The sequence below is a fragment of the Manis javanica genome, chromosome 6 (genome assembly GCF_040802235.1).
Source record: "Manis javanica isolate MJ-LG chromosome 6, MJ_LKY, whole genome shotgun sequence".
In the NCBI taxonomy this organism is placed as follows: domain Eukaryota; kingdom Metazoa; phylum Chordata; class Mammalia; order Pholidota; family Manidae; genus Manis; species Manis javanica.
In genome coordinates, this window is record NC_133161.1 from 145,213,879 (window position 1) to 145,231,557 (window position 17,679).

General features: G+C 39.8%; 2 protein-coding genes across 4 annotated transcripts in view; both read right to left on the reverse strand.

The window, feature by feature from the left end:
- Window positions 1–1,996: 1,996 nt before the first annotated feature.
- On the reverse strand, window positions 1,997–7,758 carry ATP5MG (ATP synthase membrane subunit g). Its single transcript, XM_017642423.2, has 3 exons — window positions 7,586–7,758; window positions 3,509–3,669; window positions 1,997–2,194 (listed from the first exon to the last, which is right to left on the reverse strand). The coding sequence occupies exons 1-3, from the start codon at window positions 7,635–7,637 to the stop codon at window positions 2,096–2,098; spliced, it is 312 nt and encodes a 103-aa protein (XP_017497912.1). The 5' UTR covers window positions 7,638–7,758; the 3' UTR covers window positions 1,997–2,095.
- A 1,756-nt stretch (window positions 7,759–9,514) lies between these two features.
- UBE4A (ubiquitination factor E4A) overlaps window positions 9,515–17,679 on the reverse strand; it is a 30,659-nt gene continuing 22,494 nt past the window's right edge. For 2 of the 3 annotated variants that reach the window (XM_017642414.3, XM_073239706.1), the window contains exons 17-20: window positions 15,412–15,592; window positions 14,820–14,967; window positions 13,597–13,754; window positions 9,515–12,464 (exon numbers count right to left, since the gene is read on the reverse strand). In XM_017642414.3, the coding sequence (XP_017497903.2) occupies window positions 12,335–12,464; window positions 13,597–13,754; window positions 14,820–14,967; window positions 15,412–15,592 (617 nt within the window). In that variant the 3' untranslated portion in view covers window positions 9,515–12,334. Of the gene's footprint in view, window positions 12,465–13,596; window positions 13,755–14,214; window positions 14,380–14,819; window positions 14,968–15,411; window positions 15,593–17,679 lie in introns of those variants that run through there. The other variant, XR_012132710.1, reaches the window with a different exon arrangement.

Genomic DNA, 17,679 nt, shown 5'->3' on the forward strand with positions numbered 1-17,679 from the left:
GAGGGCAGGGGCTATGCTGTCAAAATTCTCCAGTGGTTTTAGATCTACCATCCTTAAGATTGTCCAATCCTTAATATGGCATAAGCACTTCCCAATCTGGCCCCCACTGTCTTACCTCACTGTTCTCGTCTGTACCTGGTGACTCAGCCATACTTCATTATTTCAAACCTCCAATGTGCCAGACTTAGTTCTGACTTAACAGCTTTTGTTCCACTGGCCCAGTGTACCCTGTCCCATGCTTCTTGGCTCTTACTTACTTACTTTTGATGTCACTTCCTGATGCCGCCCTTAAACCCCCTTCTGAAGTTTGGGTTAGACCCTTTCAAGCGTACCTTCTACTTCCCTCATTATAGCACTTCTCACACTACTGTAACTCCGTGCTTAATTACCTGTCTCACCAGACCAAACTCTGTGAAGCAGATGAAAGTATTGCTCATGTTTCTACCATTTAACAGTGCCTGGATTTGGGGTGCAGCCATCTGATGTACACTGAAGTTGTCAGTGGCAAACACTTAGCACAAATTCAGTGAAAGAAGACCTGAACAGTTCTATACTAGGAGACAAGGCATTTGGGGTTTAGGAGGGCAAAAATAAGTGGCCTAGCAGGAGCTTCAAGGAGCCTACTGCTATTTTAACCTAGGAAAATTTTGTACACGCACTATTAGCCACCATAAATCAGATGTGTGCTGTGTGGCAGGCAAAGGGCAGGAAGTAGCAGTGAAGTTAGTAAATACCTATTTTGAGGACTTTCTGGGGTGACCATGTCATCAAAAAAAAAAAAAAAAGATCAGATTCATATCCTGAATCAACTTGGCCTCTGTAGGTTCTTACTAGTGCTACTGACTCAAACCTTTTAAATTTGCTTTTGTCTTATTTTAATACTCACCATGCTTCATATATACTTTGCGAGAGAAACTCATAAAGATCGTCGTCCTCGTAGTATCTCTTCAGTCTTTTGCTATACATATTTTAAGTCATTTTGAAAAGAGGTAGTTTCAGTTTTGACCTGTGTTTACTGCAGAAGCAGTAAGTCAGGCATTACTCCTTTCTGAAGAGTAGCGGTCTCCATGGAGACTCGCTTGCTTATTGCTTAGAAAAGTTGTGCCTGTACTAAGCTAAAGCAGCAGTGTTCTAAGTGCAGTGGGTAAATTTGGGACTGACTAGATATGTTTAATACTATTAAATACTACATTGTGGACCATGTTTTTCCAATATGAAATATTCTTTTGGTTATCACCAGCTGGTAATGCACATTTTATAGTGTCTGCAAGTTACAATGGATTTAGAAATGTACCAGTGAGCCATTCAAAGATGGTAAGATCCCCAAAAGCCAATGAGTAAGTCTCTCCTGCACAAAGACAGAGAGCAGTCGTATCTATTTACTTCAGGGCATAATATTTAGACCCATAGATATGTTATAACCCTGTTTAAATATCCACAGGGAATCTTATTTTTGCAAAGATAGTTCCAAAAATCATAAAACTGGATATATTAGTAATATAAAACACATCAAAATTAGATTAAGAATGTAGAACATGGCTCTTGTTCACTCTATTCTGGTGTAAAGATGTTACAAAGTCACATACTTAGAACACCACTAAGTACCCGAATATTTACTGACACAGGTGTTGTCAAAAAGCTAATTTTAGCAAAGAGAAACCATGCATATTTTATTGTTTATACTATTGATGTGATTTAACTGCAACTTTGGCTTATGGTATTACCATTTCTCCTACTGTAGTTAAGTTTTAGTTTTCTCAAGGCCTTTTTCCTGACTCTTCTGAAAATAAAATTATCACACATTTCAAACTTTCAAATTAAAAATTATCCTGATAAAGGTGCCAGGTTGATATATTCACATATATCCTTTCTAATTTCAGGCTAGGCAAAGACAAGCATTTGGAGCTGTATTAATCTATTAAAGTAAAAGACAATCCAACTTAATATCAAGAGAAATTGTGTCCTTCCACGAGGTGTGTAATAGAGAAAATACTGGTTTTGATACATTATCTTATTTTATTCAAGTTAGTCTGATCACACATGGTCCAAGAACACTCAAAAACAAACCAAATATAAACATGTTAAAGGTTGGTCTTCAAACATCATAGCCAATGATGCCACGCTTGCCTATAATCTCACCAACATAAAACCACATCCACACCTCAGTGGCCACCAAACCATTCAGCAGAGCTTCCTGAAAAAAGAAGCACAAATTTTAATGCACATTTTTTCCCTTACATATTTAGAACTATTCTCTTTCAGGATTAAGTGACGGAGAATATAAGGACGCTATTCAAATAAGGGGGCAGTTTTACTCAAAGTCAAGAATTACTGATAACTTTGTTCAACTGCTGAGAACCCTTGAACTTACAATTACGTGGGGTAAGTAGTCCAGCGCTTATAAATACTTTCAAAGCATTCTTTAAAGACCTGAACTGACTTAACCCTTTCATTATTAGTTTATGAGATACTTTATGAGCCCTAAAACAACCCACATCCTGGAAATAGCTGACACATTTAGACAGGGAATTCTTATAAAGGATGGTTTTAAGCAGACGGGTCTCTGAAAAGCCCTTTTTGGCGGGCTAAAGAAAATCTGCAGAAAGATGAAGGACTCTGCCTTCCCCTTCAGACATCATTTTATTCATTTCTTATCTGGCTTAACTCCTTCCAAGTTTCCAGTAACTACCTCTTTCACAGATCAATGTTTCATTGCCCTGAGGAGAAAAAGTGCAACCACAGGTGCAGAGCAGCGTTTCATCCAAGTGTAAATGTGAGGCTTGAGACTGCATTGAAAAAAATACCTTTCCAACACCAAAATTAGGCCTTTTCCTTTTAGTACCTGGAGGTTAATTTTGCCCTTCAAATCAGACCAGAAACATTGGAAGTCTCCTGAAAAATAACCATATTTTCCAGGATGTAGGTTCTAAAGCCAGAAATAATTTAGTTTGTTAGGGTTTTTGTACCTGTGTTTAGATCAAGCAAGAAAATATAAAATCCAAAGTCAATTTCTTAGTCTTTAAATTTTTAGCTTACTGCAATTCAATAACCCTTCATATTATATTATATGCTTGCTGGGTTTTGGTATTTTTAACCTTTATACAAGTGTTAGCCGCCCAACTGTGACATAGTCCAAGAGATCTTTTGGCCAAAATGGGGATAGTTCCAAGACTACAGAAGGAAAAAAGTACAGAATCAGCAAAGTGAGCCATCCTATTTTAGTACACTAACCAAACTAAGAAAGGGGAAAAAAATATCTGCCCAGAAAAATGTTCATGTCTTTGTTATAAGACTAACAGGAAACTAAAACATAAAATAGCTGAATTACTTTAACTCCAATGACAAAATTATAAAGATAAATATCTTTTTCAACAGTCAGGAGATTCTCTCTCATTATGCTGGTTTCTGCCTCACTGGAAAGTACATATATTAATCAAAACAATCAGAAAAATCCCAAGGGAAGACATTTTCTGTTATGCACATACGTTTTAGTTTAGCCCATAGTTACCTTAACTGTGAGCTGTTTGAAGCTACCCGTCTGAGCACTCCTGACTATTTTTTTCAAGCTCTGAATAGCTGTAGGGATCTCAGTAGGGGTTGGAGGAACCAGTTCAACCTTGGCATAGTACCAAAATGTGGCCAATCGAGGCTTCGAGTAAGTCACAGCAGCTGGAAAACAAAACAAAACAAAACAACCTAGGATGAACTCACTAGAGACCGAAAGAAGCAGCTGTGTGGGCTGGACACAAATATTTATTCATGCATCACTTTCATTCACTGCTTGTACCAAATGTGCACCCGGTGTGAAAAGTCAAAGCTGCTCCGTGGTAACAAGAGGGTTTTAAAGATGCAGAACACCTGTGTCACAGGGACGTTCAATCGGGTGGGAAGCTGTAAGCACATTCAATTATGTTAGGACTTCACTAGTGGCTAGCTGGTCCTCTTACTTCATTTATGAGTGGCAAATATAGTTAAACTGTAAGGTTAGCAGATGTTGAATCCAAAAGCAAGAAAAGAGTAACAATGTAACCATATTTTCTTGGTAAAAAGACTAGAAAATTTGGAGGGAAGAGGTGCAGAAGGGGAGGGAAGGAGCTATACAGAAAGGCATCCCTCAGACTAAGATGGAAACTTGTCACAAATTGGCTGCAAATACACATGGAATTCTATACCAATTAGTACCCATTTTTGGGATCTTCATCAATATATGCTGGATTAAATCTTTTAACAAGAGCACAGCTGCTCCTCCTTCAAAACACCAAATAAAAATAAAATCTCCATGTATTGTTTATCAGCCAAAACTCACATCAATCACTAAGCTGAAATTCCTCAAAGTATTTACTATTTCAGGGAAAAAAAAAATCTAAACATTCAGGGTAGATGTGAGACTTTGGTAGTGATTTTGGCAAGAAAAATGCATTTAAAAAACAATCCAATACAAATGTAAAAAGAAAATAGCACAAATGCATGAACATCCATAAGGTGTCTGCTCTTCAAAAATGGATTCTCTAAGTCTCTTGGCACTTTTCCTATTATTCATGGCCTGCATTTAGGTATTTCACTCCTCTTAGAATTACTCATCTCCATCTTACTCTGTGCTTAGGGCCATGGATAAATCTTTCAGCAGACACAAAGCTGTAAGAGGTAGCTCTTAATAGAACTGCCAATGCCTGCAAAGTGGGGCCACCAAGAACTACAGTCCTGTGTAATTGTCTTTAATAAATTACCTTCAACACACAGATATTCCACCCTTAAAAAAAAATCACTGCACTGTACAAATACTGTACTTCAGTTGGTAAATTTCTCAGGGAGTATAGATGCAAAGGTCTGAAAGGGATGTACAAATGAGAAAGTAAATGAATGTTGGATGAAGGGAGCCTCTGCAGGACAGGGAAGTTACAGATAGGCTAGAAAAGAAGCAAGACTGAATCCTGTGGAACCAAATTAGAGTTGGATACATTCTTATGAACTTTTATTTAGTTTAATGTATACGTAAATGGACAGACATGGAAACAACTACATATATGCACTCTAGATGTGGGTCAGTGTGCACACACACACTCTTGTCCACTCAGAGTGCCTAGAGGCAACGATATTCTAGTAGTCCAGTAACAGGAACATATCAGTGCCTAGATCTTAGTTTCAAAAAACCAGTGTCTAATAAAAGGAACTAGGACTCCTTGGAGAAATGGCTGATTCTAAGGTTGGGGCAGGGAAAATACAAGATGAGTCTGAAGCACCTTGTAGTACCAGAAAAGCATGGGTGTATGTCAAAGCGACAGAGGTAGCCATGTGAAAGAGTTCTCAGTGTCCAAGGCTACAGCAATATAAACAGCACACTACTGGAAAAGGGAAGCATGAAATAAATGTACATGAATCCATACAATAAATTAAATAAAAAATGGGAAAGAGATGCATCTTTCTCAAAGAAGAATTCCATTTAAATATATGTAGATACTCCCTCCTACAGGAGATGGAATCCCTGCTGTTGGTGATTCTTGCTCCCATCCCCTCTCCTGGCCTATACTTAGTTACTTGCTTCTGAAGAACAGGGTATGGAGGAAAATGTGATACACGTAGGTGGAGAAAACTAGCAACACTACCTAATCCAAGTATTGAAAGCTAGTTCACCACTGAGGTTATATGGTTACCAAGTGCCTCCTGATATATGATTGGGTACTTCCGTTTGTGGTACCCGTTATCAAAATCCATAGCTACAGACTAATCATGAGAACACCAGTCAAATTCACACTGGGGAACATCTTTATAGGATACTTAGACAAATACCTACATAGACACCTTAAGACTGTCAAAATCATGAAAGTTAAGGAAAGATTGGGAAACTCACACCAGCAGAGACTAGAGAGACTGACAACTCAATGCAGTGTGGTACCCTGGAGTGGCTCCTGGAACAGAAAGATTAATGAAAAACTGGTGAAACCCAAATCAAGTCCCACTTTAATAAGTAAGAAAACAAACCAGACTTTATGACCTTTCTGGGGAAGTCTGATGATAAAATTACTTACTTCTGCAAAGTTCTTGGTCCCCCAGGTGAATTAACATGTATAGTCAGTAGTATTTATTAGGCATTTAACTCACATTTAATACACTGAACTATGCTAGAAAGTGAAATATATTTCCACTTTAATATTACGACCCTAATTGAATTCTCCTTTTTGAGTACCTCTAGAAGAATAACAACCATTATCGTTCAATTATTCACAAAAATAGTGGAAGGTGCTTATTTATTTCATAATGAAAAAAGTTATTTTCATATTACTTTTCTTTTTGGATTTTATTGTTAAAGTGAGTTTTCAATTCCCCAACACGCACCACCTAAAGATTGACAGCCATGGTGGGAAAAAAAAGTCCACTTGAAATTTAAATAATTTTGCCTCAGATCACCCACAAATTCCAAAGAAATGAAGCTCTAACAATTCCTTCTCTTTTTACTTATGTAAAACTGTGAAGCATTATCCTAACAGTTACCTTGTTTATCTTAGTAAAGTTGCAAATGTTAAGTTTTTTGGGAAAATATGTAAACTAGCAGACTGGGTTCTATAGGAGAGAATCAAGTATTTTGGTTTCTGGCACTGCAAGACCTTCAGTAACTCACTGTCTGGCTGCTGCTGGAGGCAAGAGAGGATAAAATGAACAAGTAAATACGAATCACAGTAAATAGGTTCAAAAATATTGCACGTATTAAAAAGTTCTTTCTATTCACATTTCATTATCAAATTTGAGCAAAAGCTACTTAGAGATAGATCTACCCTTCAGCCGCTTACTAGAACATAGCACATCTAAGCAAATACGCTTCCGTCAATTTATCTCACTTTGGGAATAAAATGAATAGCCTGTCACCCTGCAGACAACTGAAATATTTTCTGACAGAACAGCCTACTACTCAGTGCTGTGACTATTCGAGGTTGTTCTGAAATACGGTTATCTAACCGTAAGGCTTTAGCTTTTTCAAACGGAAAACCCCCATGAATTCCAAACTCTAAAAAGAATACATCCCTTTCTATGCTTACCGGGGCAGGGATACTCGTTCATAAAGTCCGATTCCACCTAAAATTTCTCTCAGATTAAAAAGCAAAGTATCCCAGAATCTGGCCAGGAAAGAAAACAAAGTCAACACCCCAGAGCTCACCCATCCTTAAAAATTCCTGTTGACTTCTAACACACCACTGAGAACCAGACAACCTGACGAGGCCGAATCTGCGCGCCCGTCCACGTCTCTGGCCGTTCCCTTTCCCTGACTCCACCAACAGGCGTAGCCTCCACATTCCTACTCCTAGAGATCTACGGGGGCGTCAGGGTGGCAGCTGCCGGGCGGCTCCAGACGTCCCGCACACGCCTGCCTTCACGGTGGTGGTTAGAACTCCGTTTCCGGGCTGTACAGAGAACCCGAGCTGAAGGCCGGGGGCGGAAAGCCAGAGGCGCCGCAAACCTGCCTCTGGCCCCCCACCTTCAGGCCGTCCCCACCCCGGCTCCGCCAGCCCCTCGGGTTACCACAGCCTGCGCCTTCCTCCCAGGCCCGCGGTCCGCCCGCCTGCCCGCGGCGGCAGTCCGACCCCGCGCTCACCGTTCACCAGCGCCGGGGTCTTCTCCGCGAGGTTACGGACGAACCGGGCCATCGTTCCAGGAGCGAGAGTCCGTCGCCCTGAACGGCCGGCTGAAAGTCACCCCCCGGAAGGACCCGCCGCAGGACTCCGTTCCGCTTCCAAGGTCGGGCTTCCTCTTTCCGCGCCGGTCCAAGATATTTAGATGTCCTACTATCTTTTCGGAATCTAGTTGGCCAGGTCATTTTCTTCAGTCACAGAGGACAAAGTGGATATGAAAAAATGAGATCAGAGAACACGTGGAGAACAATGGGATTCCGCAATGAAACAGGCACTTCTTGGGGCAGCCGCGCAGGGAAGTCCGGAAGACCGGCGAGGGGAGGGAAGGCGCATGCGTCCGGGCTTCGCGTGTTCAACTACACTCTTCTGCGAAACGTACTTTGGCCGCTTTTGTGAGAGAATCGGGGTAGTTAGGGCTGGACGGCGTCACTGAGATTTTTCTAGACCAATATGATTGTCTTATGAAGGCAGAGAGGGTCCCAGACCAAACATGTGAAGTTAGGGGCAGAGCAGGCGCCACGCCAGCTGTCACCTGACTCGGGTCGCTCTTTTGTAATCTCGGTCTCCGTGCATCCTGTATCAGGATTGGAATCCCATTTCCCCTAATTCCCTAACCAGCCACAGGGAACTATGCAGATATGAGGAACAAAATCAATTCACTGAGGGCCTCCAGTATGCCAGGCATTTTGGAATGTAAAGAAAGCTTGTGTATTAGGTAGTGTCCCTTTTAAGACAGATTGAAAAATGGCCAAATAGTGAGTGGCAGAGTTTGGGATCTGAAGAGGTTGCGATGTAAACACAGAGACGGGGCATTTGTATCGGATCTGGCGTGGGGCTGATCTGGGAAGACTTCATAAAGGAGAGGAAATCCTTGAGTTGATGTATAACTAAATAGCTATACAATACTGTCCGCTGACTTTATAGTTTAATATGACTGGAAGGAAAGATGTATGTAGGGCAGTGGCAACTGATAAACTAAAATGATAAATATTGTACCCCGGGAAACCCTGTGCAGAAGTATAACTTACTGGTGGAATGTTAAAAGTGCAAAAAAAAAAAAGTGATATTAAGGAGTCAAGACTTCCAGTGAAGGAGTGGAGTGATTCAGCTGCTCAATATTCCAGAGAAGTCAAATTAAGGATGGCAAAGTTAATTTAGCAACATGGAAACATTAGCTAGAGCAGTTTAAAAAAATTAGAAGCCAGAGCCAATGAGTGAAGAAATGCGGCTATAAAGGAATACAAGACAGGAAACCAAATTAAGCATGTAGAACTCAAGGAGAGGCTGCAGATGGAGAAGGGGGATTGACAAGATAACCGAGGAAGCATGAAAGGAGGTCGGAGGGATTAGCCTTGAAATGGAGGGGCTTTCTTCCACAGATGAGAGAAGTGTCAAAGTGGAAATCTTTCCATGAAGTAGAAGGCAAGGTCTTCAGTGAAGGCTAAGTGGGAGGGAGAATTTGAGGAAAGAGGTTAAAAGTTTGGAATAGCTGTTGAAGGACACACAGAAGGTTGTAGGGCAATGTCAGAGACAAGTTTGTGGTTGTGCTGCCCTAAGGATTGTGTCATTTTCCTCCAACAGCTTGGATACTGTAGCAGAGGGGAATGGTTGGGTTAATCTAGGCAGAGGTACCTCTACGTATATTTTCACACGACAGAGGTATAGAAACAAGAGGCAAGAAAGGTGAAGCCAAAAATGAACTGGTTAGGAAAAAAAAAAAAGCCTGGAGACTCATCTGAGAACTCCAGGGTCCAGACACCTGCTAAGGCAGGTCACACACACAGGATCACTACCTTAAAAAGAGGTGAAAATCAGACTCCTCAAAACTTGGAGAGGGATTTCTGAAGCTGTCACTAGCTTTTAATACTGTAATAAAGGAAGTGATAACAAAGGTTAGTCAGGTGTTCATTTATTAAATACAAGCTTTGAACAAACACCACCAGGCAAGTTTGACAAGGAGTAACCTTCCTGGAATGTTTTAAAATACAGTTATGTTGATCAGCTTTTATTTCAATCAAACTTTTTGTTGTGTTCTTTTTGTTTCTAGGTTTTCCTGTTTAGCAATTAGAGCATGTGCATTATTTCCTCACATGACATCAACAGTGCAGCATCAGCCTCTGGCTTGTAAAGGCACCCAGTAGACTTATGCTCAGGGCAATGGCTGCTTAGCAACCAGCATCCAATAAAGTAATGAAGCTTTTGTAGAGTGTGACACCAAATAGCAACTGGCACCTTCACCTGTACCATGAAACTAAAGTTTCTTTCAGTTTTCACATATCACTAAAAACTACATTTAAAAACAAACCAACCAATCCAGATTGCTTGATAAAACCTACTTACATAATCTTTGAAGTTTAGTATTACCTTCTTAGTAAGCAATACTAGAGCTGATTCAAGAGACTTCATTTTCCTATCATACTCCAGCAGAGCCAACACGTAAAACTAGGTATATCAGAAAGTCTGCTCTAAAGGATTAAGAGCTGCTTCTGAGTTCCAGATGACAAAACACTTCTTTAAGCTTCCAAGTACATATATGCATTGCATTGTACCAATATAATGTTTTCGTCTCATTTATGGGATGTTCTTACATTGCTTCAAGGAAAGAAAAAAGGCACAGAAGACACTAGGTTTTCTTACCCATTGTGGCCTTAAGCTATAAACTTGCCTTTGTGATGAGTTTAAAGATATTCAGCAGCATTAATGGTGCCATAGCCATTCATAAAAAGTTTCAGGAAAAGAGCTTTAACAAAAAAAAAGCTTGCCAGAAAAGGCTTACAATTTGAAGACTAAATACAGAAGTAGAATACAGATACAAGAGGCAGCATAGAGGCTGTTAACTAGAAAACTGCTGGGAGCAGCTGCCTTCTGAGGTTTTGTGCCCATATTCCCTCCAATTTTCTCCTATGAATCTCTGGTCTTTTCCCTACTTCTTTTAAAAATTAAAACATCCTATTAGGCTGGATTTGGAAGATAAATGCAAGTAGGTAGAAGCTTATTTTATGCACAGTTCATTCTCAGAGGAGGAGGATATTAAATACGAAATGAAGTTCATTTTAAGAATATAAACAATTGCTTCCAAAGGCCTTTAAAGGCCTGGGGAGCATGCTGAATTGGTCTCTTACATTCTGGCATTTGCAAGAGTCATCGACTTCTGTTACCATTTATAAGATAAGCACAGCCAACAGGCAACGTCCACTTATGTCTAGTGTGGGATGCCCGCTGATTTGAGGTTTTTCAGGTACCATCAAAACACACCAAGGACTGCTTATAGCAACTTGTGTTGTAATATCAAAAAACTACCATCTTATTTGAAAGAGGCCATGATTAAAAATAATGTACTCTAAACTAAGCAATAACCTGTGTTTATAGATCATACTACTTACTCTTCTTGTCACTTTTATTTTCAGGGTTAGCAGGATAGTGACAACCCATAGGGGAATGTGCCTCACTTAGCATGTTAAGCTGCACAACGAGTACAGAGCTCAAGCTCAACTTGTAGAAGTGGGCCCATCCACCTACTAACGACATAGGGCTAAGTGGATACTTACCAAGGACAAGGTTGTGTTCAAATCCCTACTTTGTTAACTGACGACCTAAGGCTGAGTCAGAAGCAACTCTTGGAAGTTAGATCACAATCCCAAACAAACACTAACTATATACATGTTATAGTCTTAGAATTTTGTCTAGAGTGTTAGTAAATATGATCATACACTGCATACATTTTACCATGGAAAAGACAACATAAAGCGGTACTGAGTTTACACTAGACCAATATAAAAACACATGGTGTGTGTGTGTGTGTGTACATACACTGTTGATATTAGTGTCTTAAAATGACATTTTCCATGGTTACAATATTTGTCGCCTAACTTTTCTACTCAAGCCTCATCCTTACAGCCAACAAATTTCCTTCTGTAAGATAAAAAGATCCCCAAAGCTTCCTTTATTCTTTCACCTCCAGATTTTTTTAATGAAGTGTCAAAGCTCCAAGGTTGTTCTACCAATCCTCCTAAAAATATTTAGGGCTAACTGTTCTGTAGTTATGACAACCCTGTGGGAGAGTGTCCTCCACAGCGTCACTGAGTTATGAGATAACACAAAATTAAGAGCTGCCAACAGAAGTTGCAGTGGATTCCCTTGTTTTCATCTCATCTATCATCATATTCAAAAGTCTACTCAAATGTCAATCTATCTGCTTTTATGTGAAAGATTATTTTTTAACATTGCAGAGCTGTAACAAGGAAAAGGGCTGAAGGCCGGATCCTGAAGACTAGTAAATGCCTTGCTGACACAGGACTTTCTGATGACATCAGCTGTCCCTGAAATATGTGACATCATATATTTAAAAGCAGTGTTCACCAAAGACATCTGAACAGTTCTTGGAAGAGAAACAATAAAGTGGAAGGAAGTTTTAGTATTTAAAGTGAATATAACTCAAGGAAGGCAAAGGAAGAAGACGGACTAGGGAGAGAGAACAAAGGGTAAAAACTAGTGATGACTTTTGAGTTTGTCGATGCTATAGTCAACATGATGTCCTATCAGCCGGGAGGGCACTGCGAAGTTCTTAGGAATCTTACCACAATTAGAACAAGAGCAGAGCTCCAATTTAGTAAGGAAAAAAAAGAAAAAAGGAAAAGGAACAGAACCAGAAGAAACCACCACCAATTGTTTGCACTCTGGGGTTGGTTTTTGGTTTGTTTAGTTCACAGTATTTATTCAAGTTGCTCCTTTTGTTGCTGTTTCCTCTCTGCGAGCCACCGCTGGATTTTTTCTTTTAGTTCTGTGTTTGGCCGGATCTGGTCCATGGTGAGGGGACTACGGTTAAAGGGATCTGTTTGGTCACTGGGACAAAGAAAGAAAGGGAAATGGGGTTATTTCTGCAAGTTCTAACATCCTAAGCCAAAAACAGCACACCTGGGCGCCTTGCTTTGAGACTGAAGCTAGGGTGCAGTGTAACTGAATCAAGTGCTGACCTGAGGTTAGAAAGAATGAGATGAGAAAGAGTGATTCAGGAGATCTTTTTTTTTTTGTCTTTCTGCTCCTTAAACTTTGTCTCAACATTGCTCTCCAGATGGTATCTGACTTGATTTCCCTAAGGCAGAGAGACCCCGTACACTTATGTCAGAGTAAAGTGGTTTGTAGTTTTAGTGAGAGACCCTTGAGATAGTCTAAGATGTTAAGGGATAAAGCTGTGTAAAAGTTGACATTTGACTTTGTCGATTGCTAGACAAATAATGAAGATCATGGTTTCCTGACAGGTAAGAAGGTTTATAACATAGTTTAAGGACTGATGTATCTTTTGTTTGTATTCTGAGGCCACCATGAAATATAAAATTTTTCAGGCACTTTGCCCACTTAGCAAAGCATCAAGCATATAGCATATGCTTAATACCAAATACTATGAAGCATAAAGTCCTTTTTTCATTATTTAAAAGCGTATTCCTTTAAACTTGGGTCAACTTATATAGCTTAGTTTTAAATAGGCAGAGTCTCTCAGGACCCATTTCTGTCTAATGCTACACTGTGAGCGGCAGGCTGGGGAACACTCACAGCCCCACGGCTGAATACAACAGCTGCGGCAGAATGTAGACTAACCCATATGATGAATATAGTGTAAAACCTGAATTAAAGACAAACCACTTTTATGTTTTTACAGCAAAATAAAATTAAGATAATTTCAAGTCAACTCAGACTCCAAGTTGACATATTTTATAACATGTTGGTAGAAATTGTTTCCTTAAGGAAGGAAGAGGTTAGGTTACAGCCAGCATTTCCCAACAGGTTATCTTGTTTTAGATGTTTAAATCCTTAACAATCAAGTGATGTATCTCTGCCAAAAAGCTGCCCCAATTCATTAATCAATAATATGGGGCACCTGCTGGGTGAACAGCACTGTATTAGTGACCTGGAAGAAAAAGACGACAGGAAACAAACAGAATGTGTGGTCCTGAGGCTGCGCCCTGGGCTGGCTCACCTGAGCAGATGTCTGGCAATGGTGGATCTATCCACAGTGACTCTGGAAGACGGCAGCACCACAGGGTCAGACATCAGTGTGCTCATGATGGGATCCAGGAACTCGTCACAGGCGTCTGCATAGGTCTCCTCTTCCTGTTGCTGGAGGTCTGCTAGAGACTGAGCGCACAGACACCTTGGAGTTAAGGTGAACTATTCAAAATGTTCAGTGACTACCCCTTCACCTTAAAGGGTCATTAATAACCCTTAGAGTGACAAAGACAATTCTCAGCTTTATTTTTGAAACAAGCTAAGATGGATATTGTAGGAGCAAATTTAGCATTCAGCTGAAACTTAAATTTGGCTCAGCTGCTAGCAGTCATAGTTGGAAATGGTTTAAGTGTTAACAGAAAAAGAAACACATCACATACAACATCCTTCTGTCAACAGTCCTGCTGTGAATGTCATATTTCAAAAGGGGATGGGGGTGGGAGGATTATTATTTGCATAATTAGAGTCACTCATGCAGTCTGTCCATGAAAAGCAGTTTCTGGGTTTATTTAGGTGCAAACAGGTATAGAAATTTAAAAGTGGCTCCAACATTTGATTCCTTCATGACTCTAGTTCCTCACGGACCCACCTGGCTAAGCTCTAGGCAAAGATGAAGCCCAACTCAATAAATAAGTAACTTGATAAAGGTAAGACTGGTATCAGTAAGGAAGGTCTTCTCCTAGATTCTGTGCCATGGTTTTCCTTCTTCATAACTGCCAACAGAGCTCTGTCATGCTCCAACCAAAGGCATTAGCTGAATGCAATAAAGTATTTTAATTTTTGAAATGTATGGCTATTCCCATATAAGCCAACTGCAACTACAAACAGAACAGAGAAAATCAATGACTAAAAAGACTAATCTTGAATTCTATTCTAAAAAGTTCTTCTGCATTAACAATATAGATTTTCCATCTATTAGTAACACTGTAGAAAAGTTTTCATAAAAAACAACATATAAAAATCTGTACACTCTTTTCTTCTAGCAGAAGCTTCTTACATCAATTTTCTATTCTCACCCTCATGGTGAAAACAGTATTAAGAAGACGGCAGTCCTAGTGATTGACTGAACAGGAAGAATCATCTGTTGTTATTTTCTCAAGGCAATGCGCTTTTCCCCCCTGAAATATGGTAAAAAGTAGAAGAGCTGAGTCAACAATGTAACTGAACATATTAATAAATTTTCCTCCTCCTCACCTTGATTCTCTCTGCTAGGTTGCTGAAAGCCACAATCATATTCCCAGGCTTATTTATTTTCTTCAGGACTCGGACTGTCTGGGCAAAGAGAGTTGGGGAATAGGAACGCCCATCCTTGGGCACAGTGGCACAGAAGTTTTCCTCATCCCTGGAAGATCACCATCAGAAAGAAAGTGAGCGTCAGAGAGTAGGTCTAGGAAGGAGAGAATGGATGGGCTAAGGAACAAGATCCCCCAACACTTATATGCCATGAATGCTCTTTTGATACAGAAAGATTTCTTCTAATTTTTAGGACAGAAGTCTAGCAAGTATCCTGTGGCCTTAAAAGAATAATGCTTTTCAAAACAATCCTACAATTGGCAAAGCTTACCTCTGCACAAATCAAGCAGAGCATTGGGAAGTCTGAACAAGGTACCACAGGTCACACAAGATTTCATTATTTAAAACTACAGGAGATTCCTTCGTCAACCAACTAGAAATGAACCACTGATTTTCTATTTCCACATGGTTACCAACCAGTCATTCCATTATCAAAACCCCAAATCAAAGTATTAGCATCCCCTCTGGCTTGCTCAGTTTAAATTTCAGGTACCCAAGATTTAAGTAGATGGTGCAGATATCTGATACAAGCTGCTGGGGTTTAAAGTCAAATTCGCTGAAGTCCTTGACTTTCAAGGCCCCCATCTTGGGGCCAACCAGGTGCTGCAGGAAGTAGTTCAGCATGGAGATGATGCGCTCAGCCAGGAAGGGATGCACGAAGAGTGACTTAATCTCTGGAAGAGAAGCCAAAGTCTGTGACAACTTGGTCCATTAGCAATCTTTCCCTTATTATGTCTTAAGAGTTTTACTCAGAGACCCCTGGGGCCTACCATTTTAAAAATTAGACACAGTACATTTCATTGCAGCAATATGAGAAAATATAGTCAAGGAAAAGCAGACAGAATACAAAAGGTATCACCCAGAAATAAATACTGTTAACATGTTGCTAATACATTTCTAGCTTTTCGGTCCATATTTATACACATGTATATTTTTAAATTCATTTATGAAGTGTCACAATGATATACCTTAGTGTGGGGTTTTAAAAATTCTCTAGGCATATAGTCTTTGGGTTTTATTTCTTTGATAATTTCCTCCCCTGCATTCTTCTCTTTTGACGCTTCCTAGATTGAGCCTTTCTCTTCTAATTTCCGTCTCCTTTTCTTTCTGTTTACTTTCATGGAAGAGTTCCTTGAATTGATCTTCTAAGTCTTCTACTGACTTCATTTTCCATATCCAAAATGATTAGCATATTGTATATCTACTGTAACTTAATATTAACTATATCACAAATATCTTACATTTTAGTGAATGTTTGCCTCTGTGCTGTCCAACATGGTAGCCATTGGCCACATGTGGCTTTTAAATTAAGATTAAATAAAAAATTCAGTGCTCAGTCACACTAGCCACATTTTAAAATTGTTCAATGGCCACATGTGGTTCGTATCTATAGTACTGGACAGTCCAGATTTAGAGGACATTTCCATCACATAAAGTTCTATAGGGTAAACCTTTTCCAACAGCCACATGGATTTCTAGTATATGGCCCACTGTAAGTTATTTATTTACTTCACTTTTATTGCTGGATGTAATGGTTATTGTAAATTTTTCCTGTTATAAGCATTTCACTTGATGAAACTTTTTTGCTGTTTATTTTTTTTATGCTCACTTTTTAAAATTAAGGTATCATTGATAGACACACTTATGAAGGTTTCACATGAAAAACATGGTGGTTACTACATTCACCCATATCATCAAGTCCTCCCCATACCCCACTGAAGTCACTGTCCATCAGTGTAGTAAGATGCCACAGAGTCACTACTAGTCTTCTCTGTGCTACACTGTCCTCCCCCTGATCCACCCCCCACTATGTGCACCAATCATAATACCCCTCAATTCCCTCCTCCCTCCCTCCCCACCCGCCCTCCCCCACCCCTCCCCTTTGGTAACCACTAGTCCCTTGGAGTCTGTGCGTCTGCTGCTGTTTTGTTCCTTCAGTTTTGCTTTGTTGTTACGCTCCACAAATGAGGGAAATCATTTGGTACTTGATGAAAATTTGATGAACTTCAGCATGGACATATCTTGTAGACTAATTACTTCCTTACAATGAATTTATAAGGAACTACGAGATCACAGTTTTAAAAAATAAATTGATACATGTCAAGTTTAACAAGCAAAATAGGAAAAGGCTTCTTCAGTACTGCTGGTTCAGGTTTAGTCATTATCTACTGGTTTTGCTATGGATGAGTTTAGCCCTTATTTCCTGTCCCTTGTCCCCAAATACAGATCCCCTCAGTATATCAAATCTTTGGTTAAATAGAGTTTATGTCATTAAGATTATGTAAATATCATTCATAGCAGTCACAGAGTCCTAATGAATATATATATAAAGTAATAGAGATACTTTTTAATACTTTTTGTTTTCAGACTACCTGTCACTACATCTTTTTAAGCCCTTCAACAAAAATGTAAAACCCCCAACAGAATCATTTCCAGCACTTCTGTATTTTTTGGACATGTTCTTTCTGGAACCTTCCATCCATCACTCCAGTCTGGGCTCTTTGCTCTATAGGCCTGCTGTGTGATGGTTACACAAACTCTCTACCATCATCCTGAGAACTGCCTTGGTGACTCTTGTACAGGATTCCACCTTCTTCCTTCTGGACTCACCCTCTCATTTTGATAGAATGTATCTTTCTGTAGCTTCTTAAGAAAGGATACATTGGAAGTACATCTGATACCCTCATATCTGAAAATGTCCTTACATTTTACAGAACTGATAGATTGGCTGGCTATAGGATTCCAGGCTAAAAATACTTTC

What these genes read in the sequence shown, in the direction of transcription:
- ATP5MG (XM_017642423.2), bottom strand. Translation starts at nt 7,637, where the DNA reads ATGGCCCGGTTCGTCCGTAACCTCGCGGAGAAGACCCCGGCGCTGGTG. An exon ending in GACCCCGGCGCTGGTGAACG is followed by an intron (nt 3,670 to 7,585) that starts GTGAGCGCGGGG and finishes TTTGTTTTCCAG; the next exon opens with CTGCTGTGACTTACTCGAAG. An exon ending in TCAAACAGCTCACAGTTAAG is followed by an intron (nt 2,195 to 3,508) that starts GTAACTATGGGC and finishes TTCTTTTTTCAG; the next exon opens with GAAGCTCTGCTGAATGGTTT.